A 27,647-nucleotide genomic window follows, 5' to 3' on the forward strand; every position below is an offset into this window, starting at 1 on the left:
TTTGTTTTTAATATGTTGTCTTTGTCTCATTTCCCCCTTTCCCTTGTCTTTTGTGAGCTGCCCAGAGTCCTCCGGGAGTGGGCGGCATACAAGACAAATAAATAATAATAATAATAATAATAATAATAATAATAATAATAATAATTTTAAAAATGAAAGTGTTTATTGATCAAGCTGCAAGAGATTTTGCCATTCCTTATATTTTCAAAATTTTGAACAGAGTATGACTATATAGTTGAGCTGACTGTGGCTCAGATCATGAGCTTCTCGTTGCAAAATTTAGGCTTAAATTGAAGAAAGTAGGGAAAAGCACCAGGCCACTCAGGTACGAACTAAATCATATCCCTGATGGATATACAGTAAGAGGTGACAAATAGATTTAAGGAATTAGATCTGATAGAGTACCTGAAGAACTATGGACGGAGGTTCACAACATTGTACAAGAGGTAGCAACTAAAACCATCCCGAAGGAAAAGAAATGCAAGAAAACAAAATGGCTGTCCGAGGAAGAGATAAGAATCCCTTCTTAAATGCAAAGAAATAGAAGAAAACAATAGAATAGGGAGGACCAGAAGTCTCTTCAAGAAAATTGGAGGTATGAAGGGAACGTTTCATGAAAAGGTAGGCATGATAAAGGACCAAAATGGCAGAGACCTAACAGAGGCCGAAGAGATTAGAAGAGGGGGCAGAATTACACAGAAGAACTATACAAGAACGAGCTTAACATCCCTGATAACCATGATGAGGTGGTCACTGACCTTGGGCCAGACATCCTGGAACGTGAAGTCAAATGGACCTTAAGAAGTCTGAGCAACAACAGAGCTAGTGGAGGTGACAGTATTCCAGCTGAGCTATTCAAAATCTTAAAAGACGATGCAGTAAAAGTGATACACTCAATTTGCCAGAAAATTTGGAAAATTCAACGGTGACCACAGGATTGGAAAAAGTTCAGTTTATATTCCAATTCCAAAGAAGGGCAATGCCAAAGATTGTTCAAACTACCGCACCATTGCACTCATTTCACATGCTAGCAAAGTTATGCTCAAAATCCTACAAGCTAGGCTCCGGGCAATATGTGGACCGAGAACTACCAGAAGTACAGGCAGGATTTTGAAGAGGCAGAGGAACTAGAGATCAAATTACTACAGTAATATATGCTGGATCATGGAGAATAGCAATAGCAATAGCAGTTAGACTTATATATTGCTTCATAGGGCTTTCAGCCCTCTCTAAGCGGTTTACAGAGTCAACATATTGCCCCCACAGTCTGGGTCCTTATTTCACCCACCTCGGAAGGATGGAAGGCTGAGTCAACCTTGAGCCGGTGAGATTTGAACCGTTGAACTGCAGATAACAGTCAGCTGAAGTGGCCTGCAGTACTGCACCCTAACCACTGCGCCACCTCTGAGAAAGCTAGGGAGTTCCAGAAAACCATCTACCTCTTCTTCATTGACTATGCTATGACTAAACCTTTGATTGTGTGGTTCACAGCAAATTGTGGCAAGTTCTTAAAGAGATGAGAATATTAGACCATCTAATTTATCTCTTGAGAAACCTATATGCAGGTCAAGAAGCAACAGTGAGAACTGGACAAGGAACCACTGATTGGTTCAAAATTGAGAAAGGAGTTCAGCAAGGCTGTATACTGCTACCCTGCCTATTTAACTTATATGCAGATCACATCATGAGAAAAGAAAGGCTAGATGAATCACAAGTTGGAATTAAGATTGCTGGGAGAAATATCAACAATCTCAGATATGCAGATGATATCACTCTAATTGCAGAAAGTGGAGAGGAACTAACGAGCCTCTCGATGGTGAAGGAGGAGAGTGCAAAAGTTGGCTTGAAACTCAACATTAAGAAAACTAAGATCATGATATCTGGCCCTCTCAATTCCTGGGAAATAGATGGGGAAGGAATGGAGGTAGTGACAGATTTTATTTTTCTGGATTTCAAAAGCACTGCAGATGGGGACTACAGCCAAGAAATTAAAAGAAGCTTGCTCCTGGGGAGGAAAGCTATGGCAAATCTAGACAGCATACTAAAAAGCAGAGACATCACCCTGCCAACAAAAGTGTGTATAGTCAAGGCTATGGTTTTCCCAGTTGCAGTGTGTGGTTGTGAAAGTTGGACCATAAGGAAGGCTGAGCACCAAAGAATTGAGGCCTTTCAACTATGGTGCTGGAGAAGACTCCTGCAAGTCCTTTGGACTGCAAGGCGATCAAACCGGTTAGTACTAGAGAAGATCAATCCTGACTGTTCTTTAGAAGGCCAGATCCTGAAGATGAAACTCAAATACTTTAGCCACCTAATGAGAAGGAAGGACTCACTGGAGAAGAGCCTAATGCTAGGAATGATTGGGGACAAAAGAAGAATGGGACGACAGAGAATGAGGTGGCTAGATGGCGTCACTGAAGCAGTCGGTGTAGCAATAGCAATATAGCAATAGCAGTAGACTTATATACCGCTTCATAGGCCTTTCAGGCCTCTCTAAGCGGTTTACAGAGAGTCAGCATATTGCCCCCAACAATCTGGGTCCTCATTTTACCCACCTCGGAAGGATGGAAGGCTGAGTCAACCCTGAGCCGGTGAGATTTGAACCGCTGACCTGCTGATCTAGCAGTAGCCTGCAGTGCTGCATTTAACCACTGCGCCACCTTGGCTCTTGTGCGCTTAAGTAGTGTGCTTAAGTAGACTCCAGTGGATGGTAGAGGATAGGAAGACCTGGATGAATGTGGCCGTGATGGGTCAGACACGACATCGCAGCTAACAACAACAACGCCTATATAAAATTATATTATTGTTGGACAGCTTATTAGTTTTTGCTATTTTGTATACCTTGTGAGAGTTTAAAATTCGCACAAGGTATTTTGGGGTAATTAGGGTTATTGTCAGTCTTTATTGTGGCCATTGACCACGTTTGAGTATGGTTCTATGACCAAATATATAGAGTTCAAGAAAAAAATAAAACATTTAAAACAAATTTCAGAGAACAAAGGAAAGTAAAATAATGCAAAAGAAGATCTATAATGATTAAATAAAATAAAATTGCAGAATTACTTAATTGTTTAAGATATTTCTAGGTTGCTAAAATGCTGAGGGTAGCTTTTGAAAAATTAAAATAATAATGACTTAACCCTAGATAAAATGATAAAAGTTGAAGTATACATAAAGGTGTTTAATGTTCTACACCACGAATGTCAAGCTCACTGTGTCATGTTGCCGTCACATGATATTTTGTGACCTTTCCCCTCTTGGCGGGACTGGGGTAGGCGTGGCCTGTGTTTGATGCATCCGGCCCGTGGGCTGCCAGTTTGACGCCCCCGTTCTACACAATATATTTCAAGAACATAAAATGAAGCCATGCAATTATTATATCATTCTAAGACAAATTGCAACAATAACAGTGCAAAATTTCTAGCCACTGCGGTTGATTTAGTGTCTAAAAAACAGAAAACAAGGTTTTTAGCTTTCCCATTATTTTTATTATCCTATCATTTCAAGATCTAAACGAGAGCAATAAGCTTCTCAGATTTTCATGTGAAGCATATTTTATTGGGTCATATTTTTATAAAATCTGTTGGCTATTTTGAGGAATTTGGCACCTTGGCATTTCCATTTTTTAAACCACTCAACCTGTTTTCCTTGTGTCAATTCTACTGGACACTAAAGACTATAGGGAACAGGATTCCCACTTCAAGCAGGTGTGAGGATGGATTAAGTGGCATTCATTCAAATAATATATAGGTGGCCCAGAGGTGGGTTCCTACCAGTTTGCACCTATTTGGTAGAACTGGTTCGTCAAATCTACCGAACCGGTTAGAAGAGGTTCCACCAGTGGACCCGGAAAGCAGGCCACACCTACAGAAGAGGTTCCCAAAATTTTTGAAACCCACCACTGGTCCTTGGATATGATTATTCTACACTATCATGCTCATATTTATAAAACTCAGTGCCTCTGTGAAAGGTAAGGATGACTACTGCGTTAGTGGTGCAATCAGAACATTGCGTGTGCTGAAGTTGTTTTAACGCAAACCAAAGATGCCTTTTAAAAAACAAGTTTACATCATATTCTTATGCATGCCAGTGCTGTGTGTGAGGTAATTTAACGTGGTTCTGACAAGTGTCGTCGGCATCTTCATATCCGGTCACATGGGCGGCAAGCCACTCCCATCTGGTCACATGGGTGGCAAGCCACTCCCACAAAGGAAGCCACACCCACAGAGTAGGTTCGAACAATTTTTGAAACCCACCACTGAGGTGGCCCTTGTTTGTACATTGTTGTATATACAAGTCATGAAACAAATGTAAATACTTCTATAGATATAATAAACATTAAACCTACTTGTTCACTGCATTCATGCTGTAGCCTTATGCAAACATCACATTTTTTGGTTCCATATATTTGTCTGATAGTATTCAGCCAAATAAACAAGCCCTTTTTCTAATACAGGTAGTTCTTAACTTATAATCATTTGTTTAGTGACTGTTTTTCATACTTACAACTGTTGCAGCATCCCCATGGTCACACAATCAAAATTTGGATGCTTGGCAGCTGATTCATATTTATGACAGTGGCGGTATACTAGGTACATGTTTAGTGACATGCTGACAATTAGACTCAATGGGAAAGCCAGATTCACTTTAACAAACATTTTACTAATTAATAATTACAGTGATTCACTTAACAACTGCCGCAAGAAAGGTAATAAAATAGGCCAAAACTCACTTACCAGCTGCCTCGCTTTGCAACAGAGGTTTTGGACTCAATTGTGGTTGTAAGTCGAGGACAATCAGTATTAAAGATAAACATGGGAAGACTTTTACAAGAAGCTGGACAGGCAGGGAGGTGGCCTTGTAAATCTTATCCTATCATTTATCCTAGTTTAGCTGTAGTGAAACGTGCTTTTTTATTACAGCAGCAACAGCAATGGAGCAACCTATGTATGCAATCCTTTTGGTCTGTTGAAAGAGCTTTTCATCAATATTAAGGTGTAAATGCTTGCTCGGTATTAAGCAAGAACACTCCTTTAATATTATTAAAGAGCCGAGGTGGCGCAGTGGTTAGGGTGCAGTACTGCAGGCCACTTTAGCTGACTGTGATCTGCAGTTCAGCGGTTCAAATCTCACCGGCTCAAGGTCAACTCAGCCTTTCATCCTTCCAAGGTGGGTAAAATGAGGACCCGGACTGTGTGGGCAAGTTGCTGACTCAATTTGCTAAAAAATTTGTAAACCGCTTAGAGAGGGCTGAAAGCCCTATGAAGCGGTATATAAGTCTAATAAATAAATAAATAAATAAATAAATAAATAAATAAATAAATAAATAAATAAATAAATAAATAAATAAATAAATTGTGGAAAAATGGAAACCTTGATTGTCCCAAGCTATAATGAAGTCAGCGTGTATGAGGTCAATGAATGGGCCTATCTAATGATAAGCACTATATATGAAAAATTGTAACTTGGAATTTTAACAGGAGTAAAAGGGAAAGAACCTTAATGTATGAGTGGAATAAAAGCAATGGAAATGCTGTGTTCCTATGAAACTAAGAAAAAATAGCAAGGTGCTACAGATCTGAATGAAGAAAGTCTGATCTGGAGCTAATGGATATATGAATGGTAATAAAATGGGAGATTCAGTTAGGAATGAAACAGTTAAAATCATTTCTTAAATTATGAACTGATATCACCTAGATTGATGTAGATGCACGTGGAGGTAGGAATTCAGAAGCTGATAATGGACTGTTTTGCTCCAATGAATAATGATTAAGAATTGAGATTTTAGAAAATAAATGTGCAACATCCTAAATTAATGCAGTCCAGAGGAAAACATTATTCTACTGGGTGACAAGAATGGATGGGTAGGAATAAAATGAGAGAGCCAAAAAAATATATAAAAAAATGATTGGGCCATCAAGAGACAAAAATGAATGAGAAGGGTAATTGATATAAATCTTGTTTAGAAAAAGTTTTGCTTCTTTGGCATAGCTTAAATACAACTATATATGCAGCATCAGCATAACGTTTTACTTGTTTCTGGAGTTTCTGATGTTAGTCTACAACAGATGCATTACTAACATTCATTTGAGAACAGTGTCAGGAAGCTTCATATAAATGTCCTGGGAAAGAAGCAACTCTGCAGGTGCCTTCTTTGAAGCCATGAGCAGAGGAGAACAATATGCCATTGAAGTTTTCGTGACCCATCAAAACCGCGGTCCACTAAAGCGCGCCCGATTAAAGCGCGTACCTGACATCATCAGCAGCGCGACAAATACGACCGCGGAGAAAAAAGGGCGCTTTAAAAAGCGCTTTTAAAGCAAGCCGATTCACATAAAGGTAAGGGTTAGGGTTAGGGTTAGGGTTAGGGTTAGGTTAAGGGTTAGGGTTAGGTTTAGGGTTACGTTAAGCGTTAGGGTTAGGTTTAGGGTTAGGTTAAGGGTTAGCGTTAGGTTTAGCGTTAGGTTAAGGGTTAGGTATAGGGTTAGGTTTAGGGTTAGGTTAAGGGTTAGGCTTAGGGTTAGGTTTAGGGTTAGGTTTGGGGGGGTTAGGTTTAGATTTACGTGTTAATTTTAAGTTTACCGCTCACAGCGTGCTGTTTTCGTCGCGCTGTGATGACGTCACGTACGCGCTTTCGTCGAGCGCGCTTTAGTCTACCGCGGTTTTGTGGTGGAACCGAAGTTTTAGGTAATTCAGTTTTTTCCCCCATGTCCTCCCTTTAGAGTGGGCACCCTGCATATTTTTACAAAGTACAATTGTTGGGCATTATCGTGATCATTTCCTTAGGAGATTCTAAATGAACAGAAATCCCTTGCAATAGCACTTAGAATTATATGCTGCTTTACAGCCTTCTCTAAGCGGTTTACAGAGTCAGCATATTGCCCCTAACAGTCTGGGTCCTCATTTTACCGACCTTGAAAGGATGGAAGGCTGTGTCAACCTTGAGCCTAGTGAGATTCGAACTGCCAAGTTGCAGGCAGTCAGCATAAGTAGGCTGCAGTACTGCAGTGACGTGCGGTCAGCTTTATGGCTGGTGAGGCACTTTTTAGACTTGTGGACTTCAACTCCCAGAATTCCACAGCCAGGCATGCTCAGTTCTGATTTAAAGCGACAGCATTTTTCCCCCTTGCAAAATAAGTTTTCCCTTTTTTTTCTTCTCCCTCCTCCTCCTTCCTCCTTCCCTCCCTCCCCCCTCTCTCAAACAGACACACGCACACAGAGAAATTGGATCCCTCTCTCACTCACACATTCACTCTCAAACAAATACAAACACAGAAGTTGGATTGGATATATTTTCCAAAGGCTTGAAAGCAGCTCCTCTGCCATACCCCCCCCCTTCCCCTGCTGCCTTCCGATCGGAACCTTTGATTGCAGGTGAATCACATTGTAATCAGTGAAGCTGGGCTTATGTACTTTTATCCAGCTGTGTGTGTCTGTGTGTTTGTGTGTGTGTGTGTTTTTGAAAAGGCGACGTGGTTCTGCCAGAGCTCTGAGTCAGACTGAGCTAGTTGCTCCCAGAGAACTCTAAAAATGCCCTCTACAGGAGGCGAGAGAACACGTGCCTCCTTTGCATACGAAATTTTTTGCTTGTTAACCCTTGCTTAACTCTAAAAAGGCGAAAAACTGCTTATGCACAGGAGGCCCCTATTTCTCTGGCCTCCTCTTATAGTTAACACTAAGCACTGTTCCAAGTCACTGTGAATCTGGTAGCAACTACCTTGGCTTTAATTATTTTTTTAAAAATTCTTTAAAATTCTTTCCTTTCCTCATGACTGGTGAGGCCACGCCTCCCCTGCCTCTACTGACTGCATGTCCCTGCAGTACTGCATTCTAACCACTGCACCACCATGGCTCATATGCAATGCATTGACAATGACATCAGCTGATGTGGCAACAAAACTGGCTCCAGAAATAAGAAGAATTAATGTCCATTTATATACATGGGGCCAACTCTGACAAGGTTAAGGTAGTAGTAGAAAAGAGCATAATACCTGATTATCAAGCAAATATTGAGTTGGTGGGAAAAGAAACAGCTTTTGATAAACTATTCCACATCTGAATACATCTTTGGCCAGTAAAACTTAGCATATAAAACTTGTTTGGTACATCTCATAAACCAATTTTATCGAATTTGCTCACTTTAAATTCATAACAACCCTCTCATTCTGTAACAAGAGGTCATCATGCATAAAACGTGTACCAGCAATATATTTAAATGGTCACAGAAAGGAAAGGATCACTTGTGAATATCTGTTGGATTCAAAATCTTGAGACTTAAGTATCATGCTGAGAAATAGGTTAAGAGTTTTGTTAAAGATGCTACCACATAATCCAGCATAGATAACCAACAAATTCAGCAATGAATTTGATCCTAACTCAGCTAATGGAGGATACAATAAGGAATAAGTTACAGATATTTTCCAGGAATATTGAATAACAAAATCATAAGATTGCAAATTCCAAATGAAATGCTGAATGCAGGATGTCAAAATAATTCTTTCATATACTTATGTGCATGAGTAGTTTGCCATTCATCAGTGGCACAAATGATAATAATCATTATTTGATAGCCAGATAACTAAAAAAGAATGCAGCAAATCCAGATTCTCAATAACTAAGAGCTTCAGAATAGTCTTCATTGGGTCAGGTTTAATTCTTTCAACTTGGACAACATATCCTAATATAAAGAACCAGTTAAAGAACATGCTTTTGTAAAAGTTATCTTTTAGGGAATCTCTTAAAATTCTCATTAGTCTACCACAGAGTTTTTCAAGGGTTGCCACATAACATCAATATCCATATAGTCAATGCTAGGAAGACCTTGAGATCATCTGTCACCATGGGTTGAAGTATTTGTAGTACACTGATGATACACAACTCTATATTTCCATTCCTGGTGACCCAAGTGATGCTGTGGCTGCCCTCTTGCGGTGCCTGGAGCGCTATGAGGGCCTGGATGGGGGACAATAGGCTTTGATTGAACCCTGACAAGATTGAAGGGTTTTGAGTACATGGAACCCCAAGACCAGGACTTTGCCATATCTGTCTCTGGATGGGATAGCACTACCCCAGGCAGATCCGGTCTACAACTTGAGGGTTTTCTTGGACTCACAACTCCTGCTTGAAGAGCAGGTGACAATCGTGGCAAGGATAATCTTTGCACAACTTAAGCTTGTGCACCAGTTGTGGTTGTTTCCTCCAAGGTTATATATTCTTGCTGGAGTTAGTCACAAAATATTTTTAGAGTACTTTTTCTCACCATTTGATCTCAAATCTAAATTTCCATATTCACATGATTTATCTAATTTCCAGAGTGCATTGCCATGTGAATGTATAGATATATTAGGTGTTTGCATCAGTTGTGAAATGTAATTTTTTTTTGCCACCAGTTCTCTGGAATGTGGCTTGGTGGGCGTGGTTTGGTGGGGTGGTGGTGGTCATGTGACTGGGTGGGCATGGCCAACTTTTTAAAAAAAATTAAAGCATTTTTCCTATCTATTTGCCCACACCCTTAGTAAAAAATCTTTTAAGAAGTGGGAAAAAAGCTTGCCATGATGCATGGCTCACAGCTGATCTGCAAAGCTTTCCCCCCTGCTTTTTAAAGCATATTTATCCTGCCGGTTTGAGTGAACAGGCAGGAAAAAAATGCTTTAAAAAGTGGGGAAAGCTTCCGATGATTGCGTGGCCCGTTGTACTTGCATTGCATGATGAATTTCAACCACTGGATCGAATATAAGCTACTTAATTTGTGCATGGTTTGAAATATTTATTCAAGCAATTTCTGTTTGTGAAAAGAACAGCAGTGTATTCTTTGGAATAGCATGCTTCCTTTTCTTTGTCCAGTTTGATAGTAGTTTCATTGAGTGTAAAAATGCCCCATTCTGCATTCATTTTCTGAGGCTGGGAAACCTCAATACCAGAGTGAGCTATGCTGAGGTGATAAAATTTCACCGCCAATTTTTGGAGTTCTTTCTTAGAAGGATTTTCATTACCAATTCCAGAGGAAGCAGTAACTTAAAACATTTTCTTACATAACAGTTTTAAACATGGTAATTTCCCAAGTCTCCATTTTGTCTCTCCCCTGTCTCCTAAGGCATTCTTATTTCTGTCTGCCACAAGGTCTCCTGGGAATTGTAGTGCTACACTGGAGGAAGTATAAAAAGGATGCTTCTTGAAATAAAGAATAGGTTGTGGATGAGGGAAAATGCACATCAGAGGATGATTGTTGCAAAAAATAATAATGAGGGAAAGATGCTATAAATGTGAAGGGAGTGAAAAAGGTAACTGGGAAAACAGCCAGAGAGAGAGCAAGAGACAGCTAAGATTAAAAGAAAGAATATGCAGAATCATTTTAATGCTAATAAAATATTGTTTTGGAAGTAGGTAAAAGAACTAAAAGAAAGAGCTTACAGCAGCATTAACAGCACTAAAATGAAAGTGTTGAAGAGATTTGAAATGAAACTGAGATGCAGGAATGGCTTTAAGGAGTATTTTTGAGACTTTTATGGGAATGATAGTAATATGTCAAGGAGTGGAATTGAAATGACTACTATAAATGGTAGCGTCTAAAAAGATTGATGGAAAGGAATTTCTGAACATTGCAAGAATGTTGAAACATTATACGTCTGCAGATTCTGTAATTGGAAGATTATTAAAATATGGATTCGGATTGTTGGTGGTGTGATTGTGCAGGTTGTTTAACATGTGTAAAGTTTGCATCCGTACCTGATAATTGAAATAATGCTATTATTTCCCATTACAAAGGGAAAAGTAGAAAGATTGAATGAAATGTTGTATAATTTTTATGTGTGCCTTGGAAGGTGGTAGGCAAAGTTTTGAATGAAAGGTTGCAAGAGATTATAAGGAGCCAAAGGTAGGACGTGGCATTTTGCAGCCCAGGGAGTCTGCAAACCAGATTTTTTGTTTTTTTGTAGCATGGAGAAATATGTGAAACAAGAAAGAAACAATATTTATTACTTTCAAAGATAAAATGAATGGGTTTGAATTATGCAACGTTTTGTATAAACATGAAGCTGAAATCTAATTTTTATTTATTTATTTGATTCCCTCCTTCCCATATTTTTTTGAAAATAAACCAGGTACCTCAAAATGGGCAGGAGGGTAAATTCGCCATGTGCAATTTCTCCTTTATTGTTTAATGTATTCTCCTTTATTGTTTAATGTTTTCTCCTTTATTGTTTAATGTATTCTCCTTTATTGTTTAATGTTTTCTCCTTTATTGTTTAATGTATTCTCCTTTATTGTTTAATGTTTTCTCCTTTATTGTTTAATGTATTTATGGACAAATTATTAAGGGATTATCCTGCCTTAACAATTCTGAGGGATGTGTGCAGTTGGTAAAGAATCTGGATGATAAATGGCAAATATTAGGTAAATTCTGTGATGCAATGATGGGTTTGGATCTAAAAAATTATAGTTGTGTTTGACAGGGACACCCCTGTGAATAATCAAATGTTATAAATAAATGACGAAAAACTGGAGTAAATAATGAACTTGTTTAGTAGAATTAGGCATATTGATGGACAAATGTCAAAGTGCAAATGCTAGTTGAAAGGTAATGTGTACTATTTGGGTCTATTGCAAGGATAAACTGTTGAAAGAAGTGGCTGCATATAAGAGCGTGATTTTATTTATTTCTTAGAGATATGCCCTTCCTTTCATTTTGAAGCATCATCCCTAGCACTTCCTTTTTTTAGTTCCCTTCCTCCACTTCAACAGTCCTGTGAGGCGTGACCTGACAAATGCGCGCACGACAAAAACGCGGCGAGAAAACCACGATGTCAAAATCGCGCCCACAACAACGCGCCCACAACAGCGCGCCGACAAAAGCGTGATTAGGTTAAGGTTAGGGTTAGGTTCAGGGTTAGGGTTAGGGTTATTACCTTGTTTTCGCATTGTTTGTTGACGTGGCATGACAAAACCGCGCTCGACTAAAGCGCGCCCGATTAAACCGCGTCGCTGACGTCATCAACAGGGCGACAACAGCGAGCGTGGAGAAAGAAGGGCGCTTTAAATAGCGCTTTGAAAGCAAGCCGATTCAAGTTAAGGTAAGGGTTAGGTTTAGGGTTAGGTTTAGGGTTAGGTTTAGGGTTAGGTTTAGGGTTAGGTTTAGGGTTAGGTTAAGGGTTAGGGTTATGTTTAGGGTTAGGTTAAGGGTTAGGTTTAGGATTAGGTTTAGGATTAGGTTTAGGATTAGGTTTAGGGGGTTAGGTTTAGGTTTAGGTATTAATTTTAGGTTTAGCGTTTACAGCGTGCTTCTGTCTCCGCGCTGTTGTTGCCCTGTGATGACGTCAGCTACGCGGTTTCATCAAGCGCGCTTTAGTCAAACGCGGTTTTGTGGTGGAACCGTTTGTTGATGGAGCACTGTTGTCAGCACGCTGTTGTTGGCGCGCTGTTGGAACGATTTCAACATTGCGGTTTTCTCACCGCGGTTTTGTCGGTGCGCTTTTCTCGTGCGCGCATTTGTCGGTGAACCCTGTGAGGTAGGCTGGATGACTGGTTTTCAAACCCATCCACCAAGCTTTTGTCGGGGAATTGTGCAGCTGATATCCAAATGAAGTCAGAAACGCTGACACACCTAAATTTATATAAATAAATATATTTTGCATTTATATATACATCAGACAAGATAGTCAGTCAAACAGGAGCGCCATGAGGTAAATCATCAGGTAAATCACAGGGCAAAGGATGGGGGGAGGGAAGGGAAGGAAAACTCCCCCTTCACACCCACAGCAGCCAATCACAGCACAGAGTCAGCACTCTTCAACCAATCAACCACAACCGTGTGTTTTGGCTCAGTGGACAGTGCTCCAGCTAGTAAATATAAATATCTTAACAAGGGTAGACTTCTTATCTGAATGTCCCCGGTTGTACTACCAACACCCCGATGTGTCCGCCAGAGGATGGGTTCTTTAAGGTAAGCTTCACTTCCTAAAATTATCCAAGAGTAACTGATTCCTCAGGCTAGACCTGTTTCTTACAAATTCTGGCAATCAATTACAATATGAGGAGAAATTGGTCCTGCAAATGCCAAAGTTGCCTTCTCTAGTGGTTGTTAGCCAAAAAAAGGTACTTACTGCAAAAGAGGGGGAAAAAATCCAACACTATTTATTTCATATCTTAGCTTTGTAGTAGTAGTTATTAGCTACTCATTAATGTAATGCTCTTGTCACCAGATACTTTAATCAAAATCACTTTATTTATTGTGGAAAAGGGGAAGAGGAAGGGAAAAAAATGAATTACCTCCACTAGACCGATCAGATCCCACAGATTAGGCCTCCTCCGAATTCCATCCGCCGGCCAGTGTCGACTGGCGACCACCCGGAGGAGAGCCTTCTCTGTGGCTGCTCCGACCCTCTGGAACGAACTCCCCGTGGAGATTCGAACCCTCACCACCCTCCAGGCCTTCCGCAAGGCCCTTAAAACCTGGCTGTTCCAACAGGCCTGGGGCTAAAGAGCTGTTGCCCCCGTCTCGAATGGTATGACTGTTGTATGTTTTTAAATTATGCATTGTTATGCTTTGTTTTTTAAATTTCTTTTTGTCTGTATTCCCCTTCCCTGGTTGAGTTGTGAGCCGCCCTGAGTCCCCTTCGGAGGAAAAGGGCGGCATATAAATGAAATAAATTGAACTGAACTGAATGTGTCTTAGTGAATTTAGGAGTACAGTATTCTTAAAATGCTTGATTGCCCTTAGCAATATAAAAAAAAGAATAGTTTCTTATGAAAAAGATCCAGCAATACATGAAACTTTCATGAGGGGCTCACTTGATATATAAATGTGTTAAGATGTAAAAATAATACTGAATAATAGTTCCCACTGGCTTGGAAACAGCTTCCTGGTTGAACAGGTGTCTGAGATCTTTTTGGGAAAATAGTGGGAAGCTTGTGTATTCAGCTTCCTGTACTATAGCTGTCAAAAATTACTGACTCATCAGCAGCCAGTTGTTCTTTTTTAGTTTCCAAGATCTTGAAGACTCTAAATGTTTCATTAGATGTTTATTTTGTAGCTTTTGAGGTGTATAAAGTATAGAACACCATAAAATGCTTACATATTATGCTTTGATTGTTATGCTTGTGGAATTTTGAGAGTTCTGCTTGTTCCACAATCCTCTATGTAAAGAGGGGAGGGATAAAATGTAGAGAAATGGTAAGCAAGCAGTGAAGGAATCCCTGTGAATGTCTTTTGGTGTTGAAACCAAGAAAGCTAAAAGTTAAGGTAGCTATCAGGGACGTGCACTCACTAGAGGCAGGGGAGGCGGGGCCTCACCAGTCTCCTCAGGAAAGGAAGGAATTTTAAAGATTTTTTTTTAAATAATTAAGGCCAAGCTAGTTGCTACCAGACTTCAACTCACAGTGATTTGGAATGTATATAGTGTTTAAGTATAGGAGGAGGCCAGAGAACTCGGGGCCTCCTTTGCATAAGGATTTTTTTGCCTATTAAGGGTTAACCAAGGGTTAAAAGCAAAAAAAATAGTATGCAAATGAGGCCCAAAGTTCTCGGGCTTGCCTGGCCCTGGAGCCTAGCTAGACCGAATCTGGAATTTTGGCATAGCTGGAAGGTATGTGGGTCAGAGGGAGGGGGGAGGAATTCAATTTATTTGTAATTTAAGTAATTGTAATTTGTTTTTATTTTGTGTGTGTGTGTGTGTGTGTGTGTCAATTTGAGAGAGAGTTTGCTTGAGAAGAGAGGGAAGGAGCAGACGCAGGGAGGGGAGCCTTGTTTGTTTGAGAAGAGAGGGGCAGCCCTCTCCCCCCCATCCTGCTCCCCTCTTCCTTTCCTCCTCCTCCTCCTCTCCCCTTTCTTCGCCGGCTGCCACCTCGCCCCCTCCGCCTCCTCCGTCCCCCCCGCTGTGTCCACCAGGCGTCTCGCGTTTATGGCAGGCATAAACGCGAGACGCCTGGCAGACACAGAGGTGGGGATGGAGGAGGTGGGGGGTGAGGAGGAACCGCGGAGGCGAAAGGCAAAGAGGGGTGGGTGGGGGTGTTTGCAGCCCTGGTTCCATCTCCCAGCAGCCCCAGGAGGAAACGGCGAAGAGGGGTGGGGGGTGTTCCAAGAGCCCCCCCTCCCCTTTTGGCACTCCTCAAGCCAGGCCCACAGCGGCAAGAGGATCAGTTCCGCTTCTATCGCCCCCCCCCCCGCTCCAGAGAAGCCGGCCGGGCAAGTCTCTGCAGCCCCGGTTCCGTCTCATAGCAGCCCCAGGAGGAAACGGGCCAGCCCTGCTTCCCTCCCCGGACTTTCTGGCAGTGGAGGACAGCATTCTGCTCCCTCTTCCAAGCCCCGAGTGGCCAGCCTTTTGCCTCCATGGCTCTCGCTCTAGCCTTGTCCGGGCTCCTCCTCGGCAGGCCTGCTGGAGCTCTGGGAGAAAGCGGAGGGAACGGAATGCTGTCCTTTATTGCCAGAAAGTCCGGGGAGGGAAGCAGGGCTGGCCCGTTTCCTCCTGGGACTGCTGGGAGAGGGAACCGGGGCTCGTGGAGACTCGCTCGCAGCCGGCTTCTCTGGAGTGGAGGGGGGGGGCGATAGAAGCGGAGCGGATCCTCTTGCCGCTGCGGGCCTGGCTTGCGGAGTGCCAAAAGGCGAGGGGGCCTCTTGGAACACCCCCCCACCCCTCTTCGCCTTTCGCCTCCGCCGCTCTTGCTCCAGCCTGCTGCCAGGGGGGGGGGGTGTTGCCTCACCAGCCAGAAGCTTCACCGCACGTCACTGGTAGCTATGATCCTGTGTATACTGTGATGAAAGAAATGTCCTTCTGGGTTCGGCTCCAAGTGGGGAAAAAGACACTGGAGACATGGAGGCTGCTTGGAAAGATGGTTTATTGTTGGACAGGGCCACATGGCTTGAGCCCTGAACAGAAAAGGTGATCACATGCTACAATGGCGACCACACGGAGGAGAGCCTTTTCTGTTGCTGCCCCGACCCTGTGGAACGAGCTCCCCATGGAGATCCGTACCCTCACCACTATCCAGACCTTCCGCGCAGCCCTCAAGATCTGGCTCTCCCAGCAGGCCTGGGGATAGGTTTCCAATTACCCGCCCGAGTGTTTGATTGCTGAATGAAAGTTGTGTTTTATTATTTTTTCTTTGTGCACATATTGTTTTGTTTCTGACCTTGCACCCCCCTCCCCTGTGGTTGTAAGCCGCCCTGAGTCCCCTCAGGGAAAAGGGCGGCATATAAATCCCAATAAACCAAACCAAACCAAACCAAACCAATGTTGGTGGAGAAGAGAAGGGCTGAGGGAGGGGCTTGCTAGGCTTTTTATAACCTGTTCAGTCCCACCTCTCTGCTTCCTGTTCCTGTGTAAGAAATGTATTCTGATTGGTTGTCAGACTCCCATGGGGCCATGCAGGGGCTACTCTCTAGGCTGCGTATTGAATCCAGGTTTGGTTGAGTTCTCAGATGCCATGTGGTCAGTTGAGTAAAGGGCCAATATTATCATGCTTTAATCCCATCCCCCCTGGAGCTGAAGTGGAGAAGTCTTTATTATGTAAAGTGGACTAGCTTGGCCTTCTTAATGGCCCATTGACAAAGTGGGGATGGGCAGGAAGCTACAGGCAGCTATTCTGTCTTTTAAAACATGTTTTTTTTTCTTTTCACATCCAGAGAAATATTCTGCCTTTTCAATATTTCCTAGGATATTTCATTTTTCTGGGAGAGGGCTGGGTGATAACTTTCTACAAACTCTATTTGGAGGTCTAGTTTATTTTTTGTCCTTTTTCCTTTACAATAACAGAACAGAATCCCGAGTTGGTTTCATAACTATGGGAGAGAGGCAAAGAGAAATACAAGGCTGCCCCAAAATCTTTCTACTTGTATTTCTAGCCACAGTTTAATACAGGTTTTTCATATCAGATTAAGTGTGGTTTGTGTGAATTGTGGCTTCTTGAGTAAACTGGTTTGGTTAGACCAATACATTGGTTAAAGCATGCTTTGTAAGTCAGAGCAATTGCATTTACATAATATGCTAAACAAAAACCAAACCCAGTTATGGTTTAATACGGTGCATGAAAAAGGCAAAGAAAAGCACAAAACCTTTAAGTCATTTAAGACATTTATCTGCAGTTCAGCGGTTCTAATCTCACCGGCTCAAGGTTGACTCAGCCTTCCATCCTTCCAAGGTGGGTAAAATGAGGACCCGGATTGTTGTTGCGGACAATATGCTGACTCTGTAAACCGCTTAGAGAGGGCTGAAAGCCCTATGAAGCGGTATATAAGTCTAACTGCTATTGCTATTGCTATTCCACAGGCAGGTTTTGAATTTTCTTTTTTTTTACACAGAACTGAACATAGATCTCATAAAAATTTCATGCAATCGTTTATTTCATTTTCATTCTCCCTTTCCTTCAAAAAGCATACACTGGGGAATGCACTAGGGTTCTCTTTCCTATTTTATCTTTAGAACGTGATGCCATAGGTTAGACCCAGATGTGGTAACTGGCCTGTGTTCATTCAGTGAGTTCCACCATTTAAGAGTGTATAATTGCTGGATTCGAGTTAGCTTCATCCTATTACAGCAGTTTGTTTTGATGGTTTTCTGAAGAAGAATAAAAAAAAAAAGTTTTCTGAACTAGTTTTTTTTTTTTACATAGAGGTGTGTGAAACACACATTTCTTCATGGTCTTAAAGCAATGGAGGTATTTTTTCTGGCAAAATGAACTATTTCACTCTTTATATAAATACGATACTTTCTAGATGAAAACAGAGCTTATATATATAATAAGGTTTATTGAAATGAATCTTGATGTTAAATTGGAAATAAGAAAAAAATTGCATTTTCTCTTATGTGCATGAGTCCAGTTCTAAATCTTAAGATTTGCTTGTAAAACTAGAGTTTCTTAGTCAAGAGTCAAGCGCTGAATAATTTATTATGAATAGAATAGATACTAGTCACTTTCCAGTGGTGGGTTTCAAAAATTGTTCGAACCTACTCTGTGGGTGTGGCCTCCTTTGTGGGAGTGGCTTGCCACCCATGTGACCGGATGGGAGTGGCTTGCCGCCCATGTGACCGGATATGAAGATGCTGACGACACTTGTCAGAAGCACCTTAAATTACCTCACACACAGCACTGGCATGCATAAGAATATGATGTAAACTTGTTTTTTAAACGGCATCTTTGGTTTGCGTTAAAACAACTTCAACACATGCAATGTTCTGATTGCACCACAACCGCAGTAGTCATCCTTACCTTTCACAGAGGCACTGAGTTTTATAAATAGGAGCATGATAGTGTAGAATAATCATATCCAAGGACCAGTGGTGGGTTTCAAAATTTTTTGGAACCTCTTCTGTAGGTGTGGCCTGCTTTGCGGGTCCACTGGTGGAACCTCTTCTAACCGGTTCGGTAGATTTGATGAACCGGTTGTACTGAATAGGTGCGAACTGGTAGGAACCCACCTCTGTCACTTTCAAAGCACTGAGAACCATACTGACCACTTGAAGTTAGTGTGGGTTTTAAAACACGTTAATTGGTACCTATCTGCACAGCCAATAGTTTATTTCTGGTATAAGAAGGGTTTTACATCATAACATTATTACAATATCCTAAAAGCAAAGGCAGAGTTTTGAAATCGCGGAGAATAGAAGAAATGGTAGTCTCTGGAGCCATCTGCTGGGCATGTGATGGAATGGAAGGTAATGAATGTATTAGACATATGCCTTACTTCTTTGCTATCCTACATAATGTTAACAGAATTGTCTCCATTCCATAAATCGCTGATTTATGTCTTGAAAGAGTTTCTTATGATCATTATCGTGTAAATGTGAACAGAACAATTATGGTGTTTTTTTTTTAAAAAAAATTGAACTGAAAGGACAAAGAAAAAAGGTTGAAAAGAAAATGCAAGTCAGCACCTGTGTACTTTCACCCACAAAAATCATGCTTAGATTTAATCCTCATGCTAAAATGGAACTGGACATCTGCCACCAGTAGTAAAGTTCTGTGGTTGTAGGATTTTTGATATTTTCTTACTCTAGATTTTCAGGCAGGGAATAGAACCATCATAAATGAATATAAATAAACATCATAAACACCACCTTGATCTCCATTCTTCCTAGAATTTGGATCTAGTTCCCCTGATAGTTGTTGAGCTGGACATTTGGTGGTTTGAGGAGCTTCTTGCCGGCTGTGAGGTTCAATTTCTTAATGGTCTGCCAGGACACGATTGTAAAATATGATCCTGTGTTCAGCTTCATTTTGCATGGTCCCCCTTCAATGGTCACCGTTGCATGGAACTTTTCTCCTTCATAGGCTTCTGAGTGGTCCACAGTGTGTGATGGATCTCCCTCTGGGCTTGGTACTGTTCCTCTCTCCGCCTATTCTGCTGTTGGCCAGGTCATGGGTTGCTTTGTCTCCCCTGAGCAGCTGTGCATCTTGGATGGGAAGGAATGGGCTGGGATGCTCTGCACGCCTTGGCAATGTGGCCTTTCTGCTGGCATCTGCGGCAGATGACGTCCTGGAAATGGCATGCCACTCTTGAATGGAATCCCATGCAGTCTGGGCAACGTGGCTGCCTGCCCTTTATGTCCCTTGCGCTTCGTCTCCTCTCTGGGTACACACGGTGGATGGCGTCAACATCATCGTCTTCATCATCGTACTCCGGAACTTCAGATGCCCAGTCAGGTTCCCTGAATGTTTGGTGTACCCAACTGGTTTTCCTTACGTGCACTGCCGAGTTATCTGATGACTCAGCTGCCTGAGCTTCCTTGACCACGTCCTTGAATGAGACTCCCTTTCTGATTAGCAGTTTCTTTTGCAAGGAGAGGTTTCTCATTCCTAAGATGACCCAGTCCTTCATCATTTCTTCTGGGTTGATGAATTCGCACCGGATCACGATTTCTCAGAGGCTTGCCATGAAATCATTCACCATCTCTTCTTCCCGTTGGCGACGGTGGTAAAACCCATTCCGGGTCACCATGGGGGCAGCGGATGGCGTGTAGTGGTCTTCCAGGGTGTGTTGTAGGGTTGTCCATGCGACAGTCTCTATGTCTGCTGGGGCAATCAACATCTGTGCCATCTTATAGATTTTTTCATTCTGCAGTAAGTTAGGAATAATGCCCGCTTCCTATTGTCCAGCCGGTCCTGGTAGTCGTTAGCTTCCAGGAACATCCAGAATCGCTGCATGTATGTGTGCCAGTCCATCTGCAGGTCGAAAATCACTGGTGCAGGGGATGCTTGCAATGCCATCTCATGCTGTGGTGCAGGGTCTTGGTTCTTGTGCAAAATGGCTGCTTGTCCAACGAGGGTCCCTTTGTCCTTCATCACCAGTGTTTGATTGGTGAGAAGCAGCAGGCGCGAGGCGCAAGTCAGTTTCAACACTTTTTATTGCAAGAGTAAGTGACTGTGCTCTGCTGGCTGGGCTGCTGGATGTTCCCTTTTAAGGATCTCCGGCAGACCAGCCGGCGAATGACAGTAGTTTAAACTTCCCGGGGGGTTAGGCAACCAATCCCTGGTGAGCATGTAAAAACATGTAAATTTAACAATGTACGTCTGTACGTAACACTCTGCTATTGAAAATCAAATTGAATCTTTTCCTTTCTGGATTTCTGCTGCAATGTATTATATTATTTGGTTCATAAGTTACATAAGGAATTGAATCTCCTGCACTCTTTAAATACGGCTTCAAGATGATTGTCTTTCAGCTTTTGCAATAGAGGCTAGTAGAACGATATCTCAGATGCACTAGTCTTTAAGGAAAATACATAGAGTAATGAGAATAAACATTAAGGAATTAATTACATTTTATGCTTAAGGTTATTTATTATTGGTTGCACAACATCTTTCATAATGAAAATGCCATGAGCAAAATTATGGTAAAGGGATAATTCTGACTCTCTCATTCCACAGTGAAGGAAACAATTTGAAATGTTTTAGTGAATGTACAAAGTCAAGAAAAGTTTCTTCCATTTTGAATACTTTCCTTGCTACTCTTTTTGTTCTGAAATTTGCTTATAACTCTGAGATTATATTTATGGCAGAAAAATAGGAGTTAATATTAAGATATTTTAACAAAACCTATTTGTGCTACTCTCAAACCCATAAATGTGCATTGCGTTTTTGATTGCTTAAATAGCTTCCTTAACAGAATATAAAAGTGAAGCAGATAGTTCCATAAATTCCATTTATAGATATTACATTTATTTTTAAGATCAATTTGGCACCTGAATAATAGTTACGTTTGGCACATGCAGCTGTCCCAGAGCAAATTATTTAATGAGTGAGTTTGCCTTGATGCCTTTGCAATAAGAGTTTTGCTTTCTTTACAGAAGATTACACCAACAATTTGAAAGTTACAAAGAGCAAGTACGAAAAATAGGTGAGGAATCCCGTCGTCATCAAGGAGAACACAAAGATGATGCACCCACGTGTGGGATCTGTCACAAAACTAAGTTTGCTGATGGTTGCGGCCATTTATGCTCATACTGCCGGACAAAGTTTTGTGCCAGATGTGGAGGTCGTGTTTCCCTACGAACAAACAATGTAAGTTTTCTATTGTGTGTAATGAATCACGACTGACTACTGCAATCTATTTATGCAGATTTCTGCTACTGATTTGTTACATTATTTTCTATCTTTCTGTCTCTTTTCTACTCCTCACCCTCAACCTCTTGTATTTCCTTTTATTTATCCATGCTCTATGTTTGTTTTTAAAACTCCTCACTATATTTTGTGGGGGGGAGGGTTATGACAGGATGGGAAGTCAATTTCTGATAAATGAGTTAGGAGTCCTGTTGAGGAATCAGACATGAATGAGGTGTTGTTTCTCTGAACTTGTCTTTTATTTTATTTTATTTTATTTTTTCAAATAATAAATAAATTTGTATTAATTTGTATTGTATTGTATTGTATTGTATTGCATTGCATTGCATTGCATTGCATTGCATTACATTACATTACATTACATTACATTATTTTTTATACTTTTGTGGCCTCTAATCTTATAGACATAAGTCTGGGCATCCCACAGCAACAGTGATAAGAAAAAAGAAACAGTTAAACCAAACATCTCTATAACCATTCCCAATGCCACGAAGCACCGTTTCCCAATACTTACAACTACTGGAGTCCAGTCTTACCTGATTCCAATATTTGGAAAGAAAGATAACTTTTTAAGGTCTTTTGGAAGACTGGCAAGATCTTGAGGAAGGGGGTTTCACAGGGCTGGGCTGCTGCTTGAGCAACAGTATCTCAAGGAATAGCTCATTGACATTGAAAAATGTAAAAATAAAAGGTAAGAATAAACATGAGTGGGGATGGTTAAGGCAAGCACCCCTTTTTTGTAAGCTTAAATGCCTAATTCATGCAAAATTTTTGCAAAGGACAAGTTAAAATGTTTTTTTTTTAAATCTGTTAATGGCTATGCTTTTATTTTTCTAAATATTCTCAGGTTTTGATTCATGCACGCTGGAGCCTTTGTTGTTTCACTGCAGTGTCTTATTACTGTCTGTAAACAATTACTACACTAAATTTTATACACTGTGGCTAATGGGAAAATATTTCCTCCAGTTACTTCTAGGGACCTGTATTTCTTCCTAGATGTAACTATTTGATAGAAACAGCCACATACGTCAAGAGCTGCAATTGGATATGACACAGTCTTTGTGTGTGTGGAGACATCTCTTTTTAATCCACAAAGATCCCGCTGTGTTTTTCCTCTTTGGTCAGTTTAATTATAGAGCAAGCAAAGAAGAAATACAGGAAGAGGAATAAAAATGTTTACCATTTGCTGGTGCTTTCCACCTAACGATGGCAAAATAACTTGTCTCACTATAATATACTCTAAATTCAAATGCTTTGTAGACCTGCTTATAAACTACAAGTAAAATTTTAATTGTATCATTGTGCAAGATTTAACAGTTTGGCTGGTATTTAATCAGCTCCAATTTTGCTCTTAATTATATTTTCTAAGGCTTAACTTTACTTTCCAGAATGTCTGACTCTATTTCAGCAATCTACATACTTACTGATCCTACATCTTTTTGTATTACAATTATAATTCTTTTGTCATTCATTGTTTAGCAAACAAAAGCACAAACCCGATGAGATATAATGCTTCGTATCTGCGTATTGATCAATTTTTTAAACATATTTCCATATTTTTAACAATAGCAGTCAATGCTGCATATCTGCATTTCAGTGACACTTATTTGCATATTTTTAACAATATCGGTCATTGCTGCAAATCTGCATGTTCAGTGGAGATAATTCGTTTAATTAGCCAATAAATATTGAGTCATTGTTTAACATTTTGCAGTTAGTGTTCTGGAGTGAGTTTGCATTTCTGATACGAAAGAATCAAGAATACAAAAAAAGGACTACAAAATAGAGAAGTAATTGAAAATGAAGCAGGAAAGTGCTCTGGTATTTTAGAATTCAGATAGACAATAATACCCTGCCATATAACACCCCAGACTTAACCATTATTAATAAAAAAGACAAAAAAAGTCTGGATAGTGGATATCACAGTACTCAGAGAAAGCAGAAGGGATAGAAAAAAAACTAAAGAAAACTGTGACAAAATAAAATAAAATTAGTAATAGTAAAAGGCACATTGGATGCAGTTCCAAATCAAGTGGCACACTGCTTGAATGCAATTGGCATTGTCAAAACCAGTCAATTTCAAAAGGCAGCTTTACTAGGAATAGCTTAGATCCTTCAATGATATATCTAACACCATCAAATATAAACATTCGATACGTGGCTAAAAATGCCACATCCAGTCTAAACATCTGGCTGATTGTGCAGCCAATCACAATAATAAATTCCTGGACCCCCAATCAGGAGACCAAGCTCTAGTAATTAAAAAAAAAACCTGATTGCATTTGAGTGAACTTTTAGTCTTTCCTTTTTTCAATCTTAGTTTCTCATGGAATCCCACAAAGGTCTCATAAAATCCCACAGGTCCATGGGAAGTTTTGAAAACTACTCTAGATCACAATCTAAAAATAATTTTACAAATCAATAAAACTCTAACTCTAACTCTAATTTTGTGGATAATTATACTTTATTTTTTCCTGTTTAAATTAAAGGTTTAGGAACTTTATTTCTATTAAATTATTACGTGGAACAGCTTTTCACACCAATCCAATGTGGTGCAAATTATACTGAAATGAAGAAATCATGCTAGAATTATCCTTAAATTGTTTGAATGCTCCTTGTTCAACACCACTTATGTGGTTACAGTAACTCCTTAACTTCTGAGATTAATAGTATATCATGTAGTCCTGTTTCGAAGTATACCACAGCGTACTCTGGGTCATGAGGAAAGAGATTGTATGAGGTTTCTAAACACGGCGAGTTAAATTTTACATGAATATAACAGGTTGAAAATGCAGAGTAGAGGGGATAAAGCAACATTTTTACGATATCTTATTTTTTTTACTATCTGTGCTTGTTTTTGTTTATAATTTGCTTTATTATATGTATTTCGTTTATGGTTTATAATTTGTTTTATTGTATGTGCTTTCACCTTGCTGACCCATTAGGTGCATTTTGCACAGGAAAGTTTGCTCATTGACTGTTTAAAGGTACAGTGATTTAATAAGTACATGGGAACATTCTACCCTTTCAGAAAATTATGAATATCCATAACTATTAGCTTTCCTCAGTTGCTCAATGTTTTATCTCTTCTTTTCACTCCGTTATGGCATGGCTATGATATTAAGTATCTTGGTCAAAAAAGGTGTAGCTCTAAACTAATGAGATACCTTCTTAGTATTAAAAACATCTACAAATTGTAAGTATGCAACATTCAACACTGAGCTACTAAAACGGGCATTAAGTAGGTCACAAAAATATAGCACCTTTAAAAGTATGTTAAATATATAGGATTAAAGCTGAATGACATTCACCCAGTATTGAGCCACGTCAACAGCATTTCTTTCGCCAACACAATTCTTTCTCTATGTATTTTGAAGGACATCCTTGTTAATACAAAAGAAGAGTTTTTCCTAAGTGAAGAAGGAAGTATTTCTAGAATGTTTTCAACAACTAGAGATTGCCTGCTCCATATTGCTATCTTTCTGTGCCGATAAAACCATATATGGATATGCTCATAAAATGGAATATTCCTAACAGTGAACATACCAAAACAAGGACAAATTTTTAGAAGTGAATTTAGAATGCTCTCTTGATGGTTAAATTTTTAAATCTGTGCTGGAAAAGTATTTCCAGCATCAAAGGCATTTATTGCAGTTCCTGACTTTGATATGTTCTTAAACAGGTTTACAATTTGACTCTCTCGATCAGCCTTCTGTATCCTGATGCCCATCTGATGAATTGGCCATCTGGCTGGGATTTGTGTGAAAACTAGTTTGGGAAGAGGGCTATTAAGTTTGCTAATTTTTCCAATTGGAAAGCAAAATATCTACCTCAGTCACTATGAATAAAACAAAAGTCCCACCCTAATATCAGAATAGAACACTCAAAATGTTCCTCAGGGCTGCTGCAGAATAATTGGCAATTTACAAATGTTGCACTTAGGGTGGAGATTAATGGACAAATTATACTAATAACAGCTCTGTGCCGAGTAAGAAATTCAATTTATGCATCCTTACCATGCTAAGGCTGTGTCCCCTGCTTGTGGTCCTCAAGGCATTTCAAAAACAGCATGATATGCTAGGCTCTTAAATCTTCATCTATGGTTCCAGAAACCCAAAGTTAAAGTCACTTTGATGTTTGTGTGGAATAACTACCAGTTCTTCTTCCTCTATGCTTAATCTTATTTCAGACTTCTCTGACTTTCAGTTCTACACCTTTCCCAATCTTCAGGAATGATTAGGGATTATAACCAGAGGTGGTTCTCTGCTGGTTGAGACTGGTTCGCTCAAACCGGTAGTAGAAACCACCACCCCCGCCCCGACTCTATGCTGTCCCATTTAGGCACATTTTTTTAGCCAAAGCGCATGCGCAGAAGACTGAGGGCATGTGTGGGCAGGCCCACACAGGCTCACATTTACGAACCAGTAGGGAAGGTAAGTGAATACCACCCAGTGGTGGGATTCAAATAATTTAACAATTGGTTCTCTGCCCTAATGACCATCTGGGTAGGTGGGGCTCGGTGGTCATGTGACTGGTTGGGTGTGGCCAACTCAAGGTCACTCAGGTCAATGGACGCTTCACCTTAGCTGTTCCAATGTAATCAGGGTTAACCGGAGAGGCAGTTTCTGTAAGCAGGTCAATAAAGATGAGGCTAGAAACAACACCAGAATGTTTCCTTCCTGCCTTCCTTATAGGATTAGCCCTGTAAAGTGGGAAAAAAACAAAAGGAGATTTCTTCCAACAATCGGTTCTCTGAACTACTTAGAAAGTTACCAACCGGTTCTCCCAAATAGGTGTGAACTGGCTGAATCCCACCACTGATACCACCTCTGATTATAACAGGAAAACTCTTAAAATTGTATTTTACATATGGCATGGCTTTTTGAATCCTTGGTAGGCTATTAAAATTGACATGCTGAATCCAGATGTACCAATTCTGCTTGCGACTGTTTTCATTTCGGCTAAAAAATCTTCAAGGTATTTGTGGGAAAAAATAAGACACTGTAGATGTTTCCATTTAAAATGCATTTCATTTTCAGTAAAATTTGCTCTTATAGAAACATTGGAATTGCTTTATTTATATCTGCCTTTTAACGTTTTCCTCTTCTTTTTTCTCCCCTTTTCTTTACATATTTCTTCTTTCTCTGCTTCCCTGGATGCTTTTCCAAAGGAGGATAAAGTGGTTAGAATCCATGCTTCTTCATATATTATTATAATGTTACTAAATATATTTTGAAACAAGTTATTGTGAAATGCAGATTGGTGATTCAATGAAAAAAAAAAGTCTCGAAGTTACATGCTAATTCTGAAATCCAGATATTTAAACAAACAAATTTAAACAAATTCAGAAAATTTAAAAGACGTTAAATTTCTTTTGCATTAAAATTGACAGTATTATTTATGCAGGGCAGTATTACTTTGGAAACAGAAAACTTAATTATGATATTGCTGTTTCGCATGGAAAATCAGTGAAATTAATTCATACATTGGTTCATAAAATGCAGCGATAACTTGTTTTTGAATTGCAACTTAGTTTCTTAATAGAATTGATGTACATATGCATTATATTATGAAATCAAACTTATGGCATCAGATGCATTCACAATTGATAATGCTTTAGTCAAAATTATGAAATAATTACCGCAGAAACTCTGCCCCTTTTGTGCATGTAATGTATGTGATGACATCACACCAGTGGTGGGTTCCAGATCCCGTTCCAATTCATACGGTTGGAACGGGCCTGGCATAGCCCACATGGACATGCACACGCACATGTGTGTGGTGTGCGCATGCATTGTAGAGCATCGCGCAGGCGTTGTACGAACCATGCACGTGCGTGGAAGCGCCAAAAACTTTAAAACATGGTAAGGCGCTCAGGTGGGTGGGTGGGCCCTCCAGAGCACCGTACCGGAACAGTATCCGGTGCTCCAGGCAGGCTCCGGTACACCCGTACCGGGGCGCACCGCCTACAACCCACCACTGGATGACACACATGTAAAAAGAACTGTAAAAGAACTGGAGCTGATAGCATGACACTTATTTTGCCATGCCCTTCTCTATGCCTCTGTTTAGCACTTAAGTTTTGAAATTGTTAGTCTTTA

At 40.3% G+C, this 27,647-nt stretch overlaps 1 protein-coding gene across 1 annotated transcript in view; it reads left to right on the forward strand.

Moving 5' to 3' along the window:
* Positions 1-27,647, forward strand: part of RIMS1 (regulating synaptic membrane exocytosis 1) — a 331,198-nt gene that overhangs the window by 116,963 nt on the left and 186,588 nt on the right. The window contains 2 exon segments of the mRNA XM_032216767.1: positions 21,273-21,486; positions 26,717-26,728. Coding sequence (XP_032072658.1) covers positions 21,273-21,486; positions 26,717-26,728 — 226 coding nt within the window.

This window comes from Thamnophis elegans, chromosome 4, assembly GCF_009769535.1.
Source record: "Thamnophis elegans isolate rThaEle1 chromosome 4, rThaEle1.pri, whole genome shotgun sequence".
NCBI classification, from domain to species: domain Eukaryota; kingdom Metazoa; phylum Chordata; class Lepidosauria; order Squamata; family Colubridae; genus Thamnophis; species Thamnophis elegans.